General features: G+C 38.6%; 1 protein-coding gene across 1 annotated transcript in view; it reads right to left on the bottom strand.

The window, feature by feature from the left end:
- LOC135083072 (uncharacterized) overlaps window positions 1–13,311 on the bottom strand; it is a 58,404-nt gene extending 45,093 nt beyond the window's left edge. The window contains exons 1-2 of the mRNA XM_063977836.1: window positions 13,146–13,311; window positions 10,752–10,847 (exon numbers count right to left, since the gene is read on the bottom strand). Of these exons, the coding sequence (XP_063833906.1) occupies window positions 10,752–10,847; window positions 13,146–13,182 (133 nt within the window). The 5' untranslated portion in view covers window positions 13,183–13,311. The remainder of the gene's footprint in view (window positions 1–10,751; window positions 10,848–13,145) is intronic.
- Between the last annotated feature and the right edge of the window lie 474 nt (window positions 13,312–13,785).

Genomic DNA, 13,785 nt, shown 5'->3' with positions numbered 1-13,785 from the left:
AAAGTCACGATGAACATGACAACATAAAGTATCAATAATAGTCAAATACAATACATTTAGTACACCCAGCAGCACATAAACCCTATCCTACTAAATCAACCTTAAACCCTTGTAACAAAGTTCATCAGTCACAAGTAGACAAACTCATGCGGTTGACGGTATAGAGGCAGATAAATCTAAACAATTTGGCTCTTATTCAGTTATAATAGGATATATTTTGCAATAAAAATGTACAGTCTGTCTGTACATTAACAGCGGCGAAGTGGCGTTTGTCTACGCGCCTTTGTTAGCTGAAATTATAGGGTTGCCAACCGTCCGGGTTTCCCGTGATTCGTCCGGGAGGGATTTCATTTGTTGTCCGGGTATAAAAAAAATTAAGTCTTAAGCCAATGGCGATGCGACTAAGCCTAGGCGCAGACCACTGACTTTTAGTCGGCCGACAGTTGGGCCCGATTCTAATTTTTATGAAGAATCGGCCGATACCAAATCGGTGTAATGTGCGCACTTTCATACATCTACATACTGATTAAAAGCCCGACCAACTACAAGTCGATGGTCTGCGCCTATCCTGCGTTGGATAGGTTTATAAAAACCTGTTGACATATCCGAGTTCTTCGATCTCTTCCTAAGTTTTTCTGATTAATTTCGTTGCGGGTCCAAACTTGACCTTAACTGGTTGGGTTTTTATTGGCGGTCAAGCTATAGATCCTGGCTACACAGGAGTTGCAGCGGTGGCAACAAATGGGAATAGTCCCATATCTGAGTTCGGGGCTCCAAAATCCAGGGTTTTCACGCGTCTTGTCCTGGCCAAATTTTAGAGCAGTGGTTCTTAACCGGTGGTCCACGGACCACTGGTGGTCCCTGGAGGCATTCCAAGTGGTCCACGAAGACATCGTAATAAACAAGCGACGTGACGTGATGAGTCGAGTCAACACAACGCAAACGGCGCACAGTGGGCGAGAAATCGACCTCCCCTTTCACAGGATTTTGAAAAAAAAAATGTGGTCCCTGACAAGACAGAAATTTGGTAAAATGGTCCCTCGTGACTTAAAGGTTAAGAACCACTGTTTTAGAGCAACCCTAGCTGAAATCGATATAGAATTTGGCACGCACATCTATCCCGTATCGTATGACAGGTCCGGCTTTCAGGAAATGAATCGCGTACAACTATCCCGGGAGATTACGGCGATACGTGTTTTGGCAGTTGAGATAGTTATTGACTGTTTCGAAGGGCTTTGTTGTTTAAAGGTTCGTTCTTATAGGGCCATTGTTTTGTGTAATGAAATAAACAAATAGGTAGTTTAAACTTTCGCCTTATTTGGGGAAAAGATTTGTTCTCATTTTTTGGCATAGGATATTTTAGGGTACAAAAATCATTTGATAGCTTTATGTACGCCTCTAAATTTTTAATTTCACTTGCCATCATGATATTATATCGACCGACAGTACAGTAAGATATTACGCATTAACAGATAAATGCAGACGAAGTCTTACAAATAGGGTTCCGTTGGCACCCTTTGTATGAAACCCTGAAAACTTTCCAGTGAAGTTATGTCTGTTTGGCAAGAGATACTCGTAGCTAACCATTATTGGACGACCTAAAGTTGACCTAGATATTTCTAATCGTTTTGTATGGAACTAATGGAACCATACACATTTGGCTAGTTGCTTTGTTACTCTGTCACTTTGTCAAGTTAGAGACGAGGCCGTCTAATTTGCTTTATGTATTTTTTGGCAAATGTTAAGTAAACTTTAAAAAATACATTAGTAGAAATATCATAGTGATTTCTCTAACAGCCAAAGTTTTTACCAAACAAATGAGAATATGTGGTGCATGAGGTTACTGTGCAGACACACGCCCGTATTCACAAACGATGCTTACTTAAGTGAAGCAGCAAATCGAACGCACAGCGTTGTATAGAGCTCTGTGATTGGTTCGTGTGTCACCCTGTGCGTCCACGCGCACTGTAAGACCTCATAGTAATGTTTGTAAATACGTGCGACAATCTATACTTAGATACTACCAACCTAATGTTGAATTTTCTCAATAGATTTTGTAGTCAATTTTTAAAGCTTAAGGTTCAAATAAGTTTCGGCAGGTTCATATTATGTTCTGATTGCTCATATAATAAAGATTTTATTTTAACTATCACACTTTTAAACTAATTGAGAATGAAAACGTCAGTCGTCCATTGAAAAATGCTACGTCCCAAACTCCTGCACAGATCCACGAATTAAATTATGCAAAGGTAAGTTCGTGTGTACTGTGTACTCACTGCGGCACATATAAATCACATATTGTACAGGTTTGCACTATTCGCACGGAGCGTCCCAGTTTTTAGGTCAGTTGCATTTTAATGTGCCATGAATGCAAACTTTTAAGGCACACAAGTTTAGGGTTGCCAGGTGTCCGGCTTTAACCGCACTGTTTGGCTTTTACGGACGTGTCCGGCCAAATGTTCTCTCGTCCTGCCTGTCTGGGTTTTTATGTGGCTGCAGGGCTTTATGTGCTAACTTTTGAATAACATAGTAGACACTGGCTCACACAAATATACCTAATGTTTCAAGTAGGAAGTGCCGGATTAACCCATTGATTGCTTTGCGCATCACGTGTTGAGAGACCAAAAAAGTACCTAAAAATTGGCTAGCACATAAAAATTAAGGGCTTTGAATGCCCATTTAGGCCCATGAATATCCGGCGTTTAGGGTAAAATTAAGCACCGAGTCCGGCTTTTGGGTTTTTGGACCAGGCAACCCTACACAAGTTCCATCTAAGTTGGCCGTCAGCACGACATTCTTATTTGCCTAATATAGGCTAAGTTGGAAAATTCTGCAGCATTGTATTTGGTCACGGTATATTAATAAGGGACTTGCGTATTTGGATCGCGAGCGTTGGTTGCGCAAGACCGATTGGGTAGTAGACACTATTAACCAATGATTCGAAGGCATAAATTCTAAAAAAATACTTCATTTTAATTTTTAACACCCAATTATTTTAAGTAAGCCTATAAAATAATCGGCTAGAGCTGTGATAATCGAATGACCGTTGAGTTAGAGTAGGTACTAGCTTTTGACCGTGGTTTCTCTGTACTGGTCCATTCATTGTTCTGAAGCAGTGGTAGGGTTAAAATAACACAACGATATGATATGTAAAAGCGCATTTTAAAAGCCTGTTTGTAGAAAATAAATGACTTATATGACTTTTTGTATAATTTACTTTTATGCATCGTCAAAAAATCTTACATTATATTATTTGTAGTAGAGTAGGAGGGATATAGGGTCATTTTTAACAGAGGAATCGTTTCAAAATCAGATATTTTGGTCAATGAAGAACGTCCCGTGAAACTGTGTGCTTATGAAAATCTGTAACCAACTTGGGGTGAGAGTATTTTTACTACGGCATCATTTGTTGTTTTAGGATGTTGCTCTAAATTTAGGGGGAATTGATATGAGCTGATTTGCATATACAATATCAGATGACGCTATCCCTTTCTTCTTATCGTGTTGTTCCCTTTCTCGTTTGATTAGTGTTTGTAGTAAAATTCGGCGACCGTAATTTGTCTTCTTAATGACGCCCACTATTTAAGCCTAATAGTAGTATAGTAACTATATCATTTGGACCTTTAGAGCCCTGTGTTAGGATCAAAAATCAACGAGCAACTAGGACTTGCTCGTCCGATTAAGGGTTAAAAATGCTTATATCGCTTTTGCGTTGATAAAAAAATCTATGAATAATTATATGGTTTCTCTCAGTTTGGACACTACTTTGGTCATATTGTCCACACTAAGCCTAGGTGCAGACCATCGATTTTTAATCGGCCGATAGTTGGACACGATTTCAATTTGTATGAAATTCAAATCGGTGTAATGTGCGCACTTCCATACATGCCCATACTAACTGTCCGACTAAACTATCGGCCGACAAAAAATCGGTGGTCTGCGCCTAGGCTAAACACTCTTCATCGTTTCCACTCTATAATATTTTCTGCGACGAATTCTAAGCACTTTAAAATGCGTATTTACGATTGAAAGAAACAAACGAAAATAGAACCTCCTACTTTTTTAATTCGGTTAAAAATGCGTCACTGCTTTGCCCAAGCGGCCTTACTTTGTTGAACCTGACAGATTTAATGAGAAAATTAACCGTGAAGCTCGTTTGTCTGCGACCAGATAACGTCCAACATTGTTTTTGTTTTTGTAGAGTTAATTACCTACTGACTTACGTGGATTTTATTTGAAAGCCAACAACTTGAAAAAATACTATTATCATTGAACAACAAATTTATAAAAAAGCTATCTACTTTAACATTATAGCCCTCCTATACAAAGTAACATTCGTGGAACATTAAATTCCAAAATCGCTTCACGCAGCGAAGTTAAAAAAGTCTGGGCGAAGCGATTTCTAAATTAGAAATGTCACGTTTTCTTTATTTAGTGGAGCTGTAGGTAAAGTTGAAGGTTACGAAAAACTTAAATGGTTTACCTTAAATTAAACTATGAATTTGCTCCGAGTAAAGGCTCAATTAAGTAGTAACTTAATAAGGTACTTATAATAGATGCTTTTCAAATTTTTAAATATGAAGGAATCATAATAAAGGATGATGGGCACTTTTCTATGGAATCTGGGCGTAAAACCAACAGAAATGTAACTACTATTATTTGTTAGGACTTAATATCAGAAATATATTTTCATATAAATAACTACCAAAAACTCCCGGGTTTGCTTGGAAATTGACATAATGTGTAATAGTAATAGGTGCTTCATTGCGCAAACAAAAAATATTATTACTTAATATAACTTATTTAATCAACCACTTTGCCTGGGCGTTTGTGGATTATGAGAAAGCCTTCGATTCGGTCGAGACCTGGGCAGTGCTACAGTCTCTCCAAAGGTGCCAAATTGACTATCGATATATCGAAGTGTTGAGGGGTTTGTACAAAAACGCCACAATGTCGGTCCGCCTCCAGGATCGGGATTCGAAACCTATCCAGTTGCAGCGAGGGGTAAGACAGGGAGACGTCATATCTCCAAAACTGTTTACCACCGCCCTGGAAGATGTCTTCAAGCTTCTGGACTGGAACGGATTTGGCATAAATATCAACGGCGAGTACATCACCCACCTTCGATTCGCGGACGATATCGTAGTCATGGCTGAGACCTTGGAGGATCTAGGCACAATGCTCGATGGCCTCAGTAGAGCCTCTCAACAAGTGGGCCTCAGAATGAACATGGACAAGACAAAAATCATGTCTAATGTCCGTGTTGCACCCACTCCTCTGAAGGTTGGAGACTCTACACTCGAAGTTGTCGACAATTATGTATACCTGGGACAAACAGTCCAGTTAGGTAGGTCCAACTTCGAAAAAGAGGTCAATCGTCGAATCCAACTCGGATGGGCAGCGTTCGGGAAGCTTCGCCATATACTCATGTCCGAAATACCGCAGTGTCTCAAGACGAAAGTCTTCGAGCAGTGTGTGTTGCCAGTGTTGACATATGGATCCGAAACGTGGTCGCTTACTATGGGCCTCATAAGAAGGCTCAAGGTCACCCAAAGGGCGATGGAGCGGGCTATGCTCGGAGTTTCCCTGCGTGATCGAATCAGAAATGAGGAGATCCGTAGGAGAACCAAAGTAACCGACATAGCTCGCAGAATTGCTAAAATCAAGTGGCAGTGGGCGGGGCACATAGCTCGTAGAGACGATGGCCGTTGGGGCAGGAAAGTTCTCGAGTGGCGACCACGGGCTGGAAAACGTAGCGTGGGCAGGCCTCCTACTAGGTGGACCGACGATCTGGTAAAGGTCGCGGGAAGAGCCTGGATGCGGGCAGCGCAGGACCGTTCATTGTGGAAAACCTTGGGGGAGGCCTTTGTCCAGCAGTGGACGTCATTTGGCTGAAACGAACGAAAAACTTATTTACTTACATTTTAAATACATTAAGTTATTTATCCATTATTATGTCCAACAGTTCAGGAGTTGGGCCAACAAATGGTATATTTAAACCATCTTCTACATTATAAGCATAGGACCATACCTAGATACCAATTAGAGAAATGACATGAACACAGTCATGTTTCAATGAGATTTCTACCAGTTAAGTTGTAGTGTTGTTGCATAATCGATCACGGATCGATTATTAATCGATATTGCCAAATAACGATTTATCGATTAACAATTCGATTAATCGATTTTATTGATTACCATCATTACTATCATTTAATTGTTAATTCAATTTCTTATTTTCAGCAATATAATCGATTATTGCAATCGAATAATCGATTAATATTTATTCGGTATACATACTTACTAAATCGATAGAATCGATAGAAAGATATGAAATAATACTCTCAATATAATCGATAAAAGCAATCTAATTGACCTAATATTATTTTTATTACCCTAATGTGATGTGAAATACTACGGAAACTTTGCATATTCAACGACCTCTATCTCCGTATCCCCGCGTATTTCAGGGTTGTTGTCATACTATGAAATGAAGTACTAGTATTAAGCTTTAATTTAGTATACTTTTTGTTTCTGTTGGTTTAACGCCCAATATGCCCATCATCCTTTAAAGTCAATTTTTCCCAACTCAAGCTCTAGCCAAGCTTTAGATCCTGGCTAAACTGGACTGCAACAATAGTGGGAGCTACAAGTGGGATTATTTCTGTTACTCATAAAAGTAAAGGCACTGTACTCGTAAGTATCGTAAAAATTGATTTCGCAATCTATATCTACTTTAGAGAGCATAAAATGAATTACGTAATTACTCTTAAGTTGCAAATTAATCTGTCTTCATTGAGATAAAGCTCTACCAACCAATATTAAGGTTCTATTGTTTTCAGTTTCCTAAAACAAAAGGCGTTATTTGTTATCAAGTCACAGAAATCAGAATAGGCTTTAACCACTAACCACTACGCGCGCAGTTTGGCACACCCCGTCACGTGGGTCGTTGCCCCAGTTCTGGAGCCCTGCAATTTGGACTAAATGGGCTAATTTTCGTGGCGAGACACGCTATAGGCTGCAGCTAGGAAATTTTCCGTATAATGAATGTTGTAATACCAAACACAAATCGGTGTTCTTCCAATGATTTGGCCCGTTTTTAGCTTGGTCCACGGGTCAAGTCGCTGGGTTGAATTTTTAAATATTTTTTCTTTCAGCAACTGGGCTCACTCTGGTAGTAGAGAAGAATTTTGTTGATTTAGTGTTTAATTTATTAATAAAACTGACGCTCCTATTCACAAACATTACTATGAGTTCTCACAGTACGCGTGAACGCACGTGGTTACACACGAACCAATCACAGAGCTCTATTCAACGATGTGCGTACGATTTGCTGCTTCACTTAAGCAGTATCGTTTGTGAATATAGGCATGAAGGTGGGCCCAGTTACTAGAAGAAAAAATATTTAAAAATTCAATCCAGTGACTTGGCCCGTGGACCAAGCTAAAAGGGGGCCAAATCACTGGAAGACTCATCGGTAGACCAGGCTTAGGCTATGGGTCTCCTATTAAACGCTACATGCGGCGTACGACGTCACCGCTAAACGTTCCATCGACGTCCTTAGTGTCAATCCAACGCCAACGTCTGAAGGTGACCACAAGAGTACATTTCTATAGTACGTATTGTGACGTGGCTTATGGCGCACTATGGAGCGAAATTGAGATTTATGGACATAGCGATTTTTTTCACAATTTCTATTTGAAAAAAATACCTATCGATAGGTTACGTTATTCTGATGAATAAATGCTTCACAAGTTTTTCTCTAAAACCAATAGTTTGACTGGAAAAAAATATTTTCCATTTTCGTTGTATGGAATGAAACATAAAGTGGTCGATTTCGACTAAGCCTTGACAGATCTTGCTTTGAAACTACTTAAGCCTTGTTCTATGGCTTGTTGACTGTAATCCTACGCTATCAGCGCGCATCCAAAGTTGCCCGTTCACAAGTTATGAGGTTCTGAAAAATTAAAAAAAAGTAAGTAAAATTGACATTTTTTTGGAATATCTTTTAAGATTTAACAAAAATATAAAGATTTTATACGTTAATAATGTAAATTAACCTTAAATTACTGCTAAAAACACATTTTAATAAACTTAAAAGGAATTAAATCAGAGATGTTTTTTTCACAATTTCTGTTTAAAAAAAAAACCTGTCGATAGGGTATGTTATTCTGATGAATAAATATTAGGAACGTTTTTCTCTAAAACCAATAGTTTGGCTGGAAAAAAATATTTTCCATTTTCGTTGTATGGAATAAAACATAAAGTGGTCGATTTCGACTAAGCCTTGACAGATTTGCTTTGAAACTACTTGAGCCTTGTTCTATGGCTTGTTGACTATAATCCTAGACTAACAGCGCGCGCACAAAGTTGCCCGTTCAGAAGTTATGAGGTTCTGAAAAATTAAAAAAAAGTAAGTAAAAGTGACTTTTTTTTGGAATATCTTTAAAGATTTAACAAAAATATAAAGTTTTTATTCGTTAATAATGTAAATTAACCTTAAATTACTGCTAAAAACACATTTTACTAAACTTAAAAGGAATTAAATCAGCGATTTTTTTTTCACAATGTCTGTTTAAAAAAAATACCTATCGATATGGTATGTTATTCTGATGAATAAATATTACAAACGTTTTTCTCTAAAACCAATAGTTTGGCTGGAAAAAAATATTTTCCATTTTCGTTGTATGGAATGAAACATAAAGTGGTCGATTTCGACTAAGCCTTAACAGATTTTGCTTTGAAACTACTTGAGCCTTGTTCTATGGCTTGTTGACTATAATCCTGCAAAAACAGCGCGCGCCCAAAGTTGCCCGTTCAGAAGTTATGAGGTTCCAAAAAATGAAAATTAAAGTAAGTAAAAGTATCTTTTTTTGGGTATAAATCTTTAAAGATTCAACTAAAACATGAAAATTATATACTTTAGTAATGTAATTAACCTTTCTCTTGTCGTCTTATCTAAAGAAAAGTCAATTTTACTTACTTTACTTTTCATTTTTCGGAACCTCATAACTTCTGAACGGGCAACTTTGTGCGCGCGCTGTTAGTCTAGGATTATAGTCAACAAGCCATAGAACAAGGCTCAAGTAGTTTCAAAGCAAATCTGTCAAGGCTTAGTCGAAATCGACCACTTTATGTTTCATTCCATACAACGAAAATGGAAAATATTTTTTTCCAGCCAAACTATTGGTTTTAGAGAAAAACGTTCATAATATTTATTCATCAGAATAACATACCCTATCGACAGGTATTTTTTTTAAACAGAAATTGTGAAAAAAAAATCTCTGATTTAATTCCTTTTAAGTTTATTAAAATGTGTTTTTAGCAGTAATTTAAGGTTAATTTACATTATTAACGTATAAAATCTTTATATTTTTGTTAAATCTTAAAAGATATTCCAAAAAAAAGTCACTTTTACTAACTTTTTTTTAATTTTTCAGAACCTCATAACTTGTGAACGGGCAACTTTGGATGCGCGCTGATAGCGTAGGATTACAGTCAACAAGCCATAGAAAAAGGCTTAAGTAGTTTCAAAGCAAGATCTGTCAAGGCTTAGTCGAAATCGACCACTTTATGTTTCATTCCATACAACGAAAATGGAAAATATTTTTTTCCAGTCAAACTATTGGTTTTAGAGAAAAACTTGTGAAGCATTTATTCATCAGAATAACGTAACCTATCGATAGGTATTTTTTTCAAATAGAAATTGTGAAAAAAATCGCTATGTCCATAAATCTCAATTTCGCTCCATAGTGTGGCGTGACCTACGGCGTTTATAGTAGACCAAAGCCTTAAAGAAAGTACTACGTAACTAAAAATTATCCTACATACGACGGTTCCCAAAAATAACTTCATATACATAAATCTCATGTCTAGACAGAAGTCTATACTCTTATTCATCAGACAATTAGGTCAACTTGACGAATACTCTAAGGCAAGGCTGCTCAACCTTTTGAAGAGTCGGGCCAAACGGTGCATTCAGTCGTTAACGACGGGCCACCTACATTTTTGACAGCTAACTTCAGAGAGATCTTAAAGTTTGTACTGTGCTCGGCGGGATTTTTTATTTGGTGCGTTTTTTTTTCAAACTGTACATGCGCGGGCCACTTAAAATTCTTTTGGGGGCCACCCTGTGGCCCGCGGGCCTGGAGTTGAGCAGCCTTGCTGTAAGGTTTTGATTAGTCCTCAAGCAAGTGGCATAAATAATATTGTTCAAAGGAGGTGCTGTGTTGTAGGAAAATGTTCAGACCGTGTTAGCTACCACTTACCTACTTAAATTTAAGGCTAATAATTATCCTCATCACGTATTGATTGAGCTGAGTAAGGCTCCAATGTCAACTAGCTAAGACCCTTTTTACACTGGGATTTTTTAGTATCGATACAGTCGACATCGTCGGCTGTTAAACGCGCATATACATCACTAAAAAACCAGTGTTTTTGGCCTTAACTCTCAACATGTTGCAAATGTTTATTGGTTTTCAGCGAGGTCCAAATTATAGTGAAAAATGTGGCAACATAGGGGGCAGAAAAGTTCTCGAGTGGCGACCACGGGCCGAGGACGTAGCGTGGGCAGGCCTTCCACTACCGACGATCTGGTGAAGGTCGCGGGAAGAGCCTGGATGCGGGCAGCACAGGACCGGTCCTTATGGAAATCCTTGGGGGAGGCCTTTGTGTCATTTGGCTGAAACGAACGATATGGGACAAAGCCCTATGACGGGTAAAGTCCTATTGAGTAAAACAAATACACTCACGTTTGTTGTCGAGCCGCGACTCGGTGGCGGCGTGTTTCAGCCCGCCTTGATTCATCTCACTGATGCTGCACGAAGTCAACAACCATCTTAGCTCGGCTGTAACAAACAAAGTATAGGCTTAGATTTAATGCTAAATGTACTTATTAACAAGGGCATAGGGCTCCTTCATGCTAGTCGTTGTTTTAGGACCGCACACGGAAATTTTTATGACAACTGCGTTGGAATAAATATGTCGTTACGTTACCAACAGTGCATTGTCTCGCAATCGCACGACTGATGTCCTGCTCAAAACTTCTAATTTGAGAGACCTCTTAAAGTTTAGACAATCTTTAATTTACCATGAAGTCCACTGATGGACGAAAACCTCCCTTTACACCCTTATAGAACACTACAGCAAGCAAGTTTGTCTCGCTGTAACTAGGTCATGTCTGTCCTTTGGGTGCTATCAATGTTACATGTTTCAATTATCTGTAGTCGATATTCAACAACCTTTACTCGATAACTTAAAAAGCTTTCGTTGGGCAAAAGAGACGCAAAATTTACATTTATTTCTGCTGGAAAAAAATAACTAAAAATGCGACGTCTATGGAGCTGAGTGTGAAACCAGCCTTAGATGACATCTGCTCGTGACGTCGCAGCTCCCAAACCAATGGACCGATTTCAATACTGTTCCACACAATCGGTAGATCACAATATTTATCAGTAATCGAAACATTCACTGAAATAATGAAACTGATAAACACAAAGGCAGTTAAACAATACCATATTTGATTAAGGCCATACAAACATTTGTTTAACCGATTCAAACGGTGTTGAGTATTCGATAAAACGCTCGTAAACATTTTCCCTGAGTTCTTATCGAGTTTAGTGTTAATTACAGGTGCCTAAATGGTTTTATTGCATGTAGAGATATGGATCTCTATTTTATTATTTTGGGGGCTTGTGCATTAAGCAATAGTCATTGTTTTAGGCTGGTTTTGGGGTCACGCGGACCGTCCGGTGCGGACCCGCTCCGCACGGACAATCTGTATGAACTTCTAGGGAGCGTTTTAGAATAATGCGGTCCGGAGGAACCGCTCCGCTCCCTAGCAGTTCATACAAATCGGCTGTGCGGAGCGATCCGCACTGACAGTCCGCGTGACACTAAAACCAGCCTTGGAGTTCAACGAAAAATTTCTTGTTTTGTATTGATTTGAGTAAGAATTTTCAAATTTTTTTCGAGTCTGGAAATCCTGGAATATTGCAAGAGTAACAATAATGAGAAATGCTACCAGGTATATTTCCAATCTACCCCAGGGTATTCTCGGGAAACTGTGTCTCTACGAAACTAACGCCCGTATTCACAAACATTACTATGAGGTCGCACAGTGCGCGTGGACGCACAGGGTGACACACGAACCAACCTGTGCGTTCGATTTGCTGCTTCACTTAAGCAGGCATCGTTTGTGAATACGGGCGTAATACTTATTTAAAAAATGTTTTGCACAGAAGGTAATCAAGCCGTTAGCAATCTGGATCGACAACGGGGGCAGTGCTCCTCCTCTCCTAATTGCCTTGCCTTTTAAAGTTCATTATGGAAGCAATAAATGGTAGAGTATTGAGAATGGGTTTCCCGAAGCGAACCACCTTTTAGTACTGGAGAAAAGTCGTGAGTTACAAAAGTTTTCCTATTCTGATCAAATTCTTTCGGCAGAGTAAACTGTCTAGGGACACACTGACACACACAATACGCAAAGAGTTCATCCTAACTTTCATTGATTGGTTTGTTCATTGAATGAGACATGTAGGTGCCATGTATGACATTGCCAGTCCACTACCGACTACTGCAATGCAGGTTACTAGTAACTCCGTGTAACTTATTTTGTTTACTTTGCCGTACATCGGACGAAACGTTTATGTTGATCGCTCTTATTTTATTGCTATTACATAATAAGGTCATATTCTGTGATAAGGAGACTTATGCCCGTTTTCACCATCAATCCTTAATTTTTAAGTAACCCCTATGGTAATACATAACATGAATTTTGTTTTCATAGAGGTCACTTAAAAATTAGGGATTGATGGTGAAAACGGGCATTAGGGCCTTTGATACAGCCTCTAAGCCTCCAAGGCAAACTTATTTTTTTCAATATTCAATAATTTTAGGCAGTATTTGCATTCTTCGGGTTGTGAGATCGTGATGCGAATTATGGTGTCCATTTCCAGTCCATTAGAGATTTAAAATTTATTACTTTGTTACCTACATTTTGGCGAAACAAAAGGCATAAGCCGCTCCATCACAGATTGTAAAATTGCAACGAAGTGCCAAAATTGGTAAGATTTGCTCATTTCAACTTACATTTTGGACAAAAACCTACAGCGAAAGAGTCTTCCTTATTAAAAAAAAATACTAACCTAAGTTTGGTAAGGACAGAGGATTTTTCAACTTCATCTTGGTTCTATGTCAATCGCATACACAATCACATTACATTTATCATACACAGCACGTAAACCACACACAAAAACCGTCCTTCAAATAAGTTTTTGGATTTTTGTTTTAAAAATCGACGCGTGCGCACAATCCAGGTAGATATTTACTCTGAAGTATTTATCAATAAACACACTATCTTCGGAGATATATTTTATCTGTCCAATGTAAATAGGATAGGTTATACTTATCAGGGATAATCATTTCAGTTTCAATTTTGGTGCAGTAATTTTTTTGTAATCGTAATCTGAATTAAAATTGTGAGTAATGACTGGATTTTTATGGTTTTTAATGCAGTATTATCTAAGATCATCATAAACATGTTTTTTTGACACAAAAGATTATGTACTTCGGAACCTGGAGTTTACATAAAGGTAACTTTTTTAACTGTGTCTATGTACCTATAGCCTATACCATTTGCCTCTGGTAAAAGAGGGGGTAAGTGGACCGACGATCTGATGAAGGTCGCGGCAGGTGCCTGAATGCTGGCGGCGCAGGACCGGTCTTTGTGCAAATCCTTGGGGGAGGCCTTTGTCCAGCAGTGGACTTCATTCGGCAGAAACTAAC

This window comes from Ostrinia nubilalis, chromosome 22 (genome assembly GCF_963855985.1).
Source record: "Ostrinia nubilalis chromosome 22, ilOstNubi1.1, whole genome shotgun sequence".
NCBI classification, from domain to species: domain Eukaryota; kingdom Metazoa; phylum Arthropoda; class Insecta; order Lepidoptera; family Crambidae; genus Ostrinia; species Ostrinia nubilalis.
The sequence above is the reverse complement of the archived record's forward strand: the minus strand, read 5'-3'. Positions and strand labels throughout refer to the sequence as shown.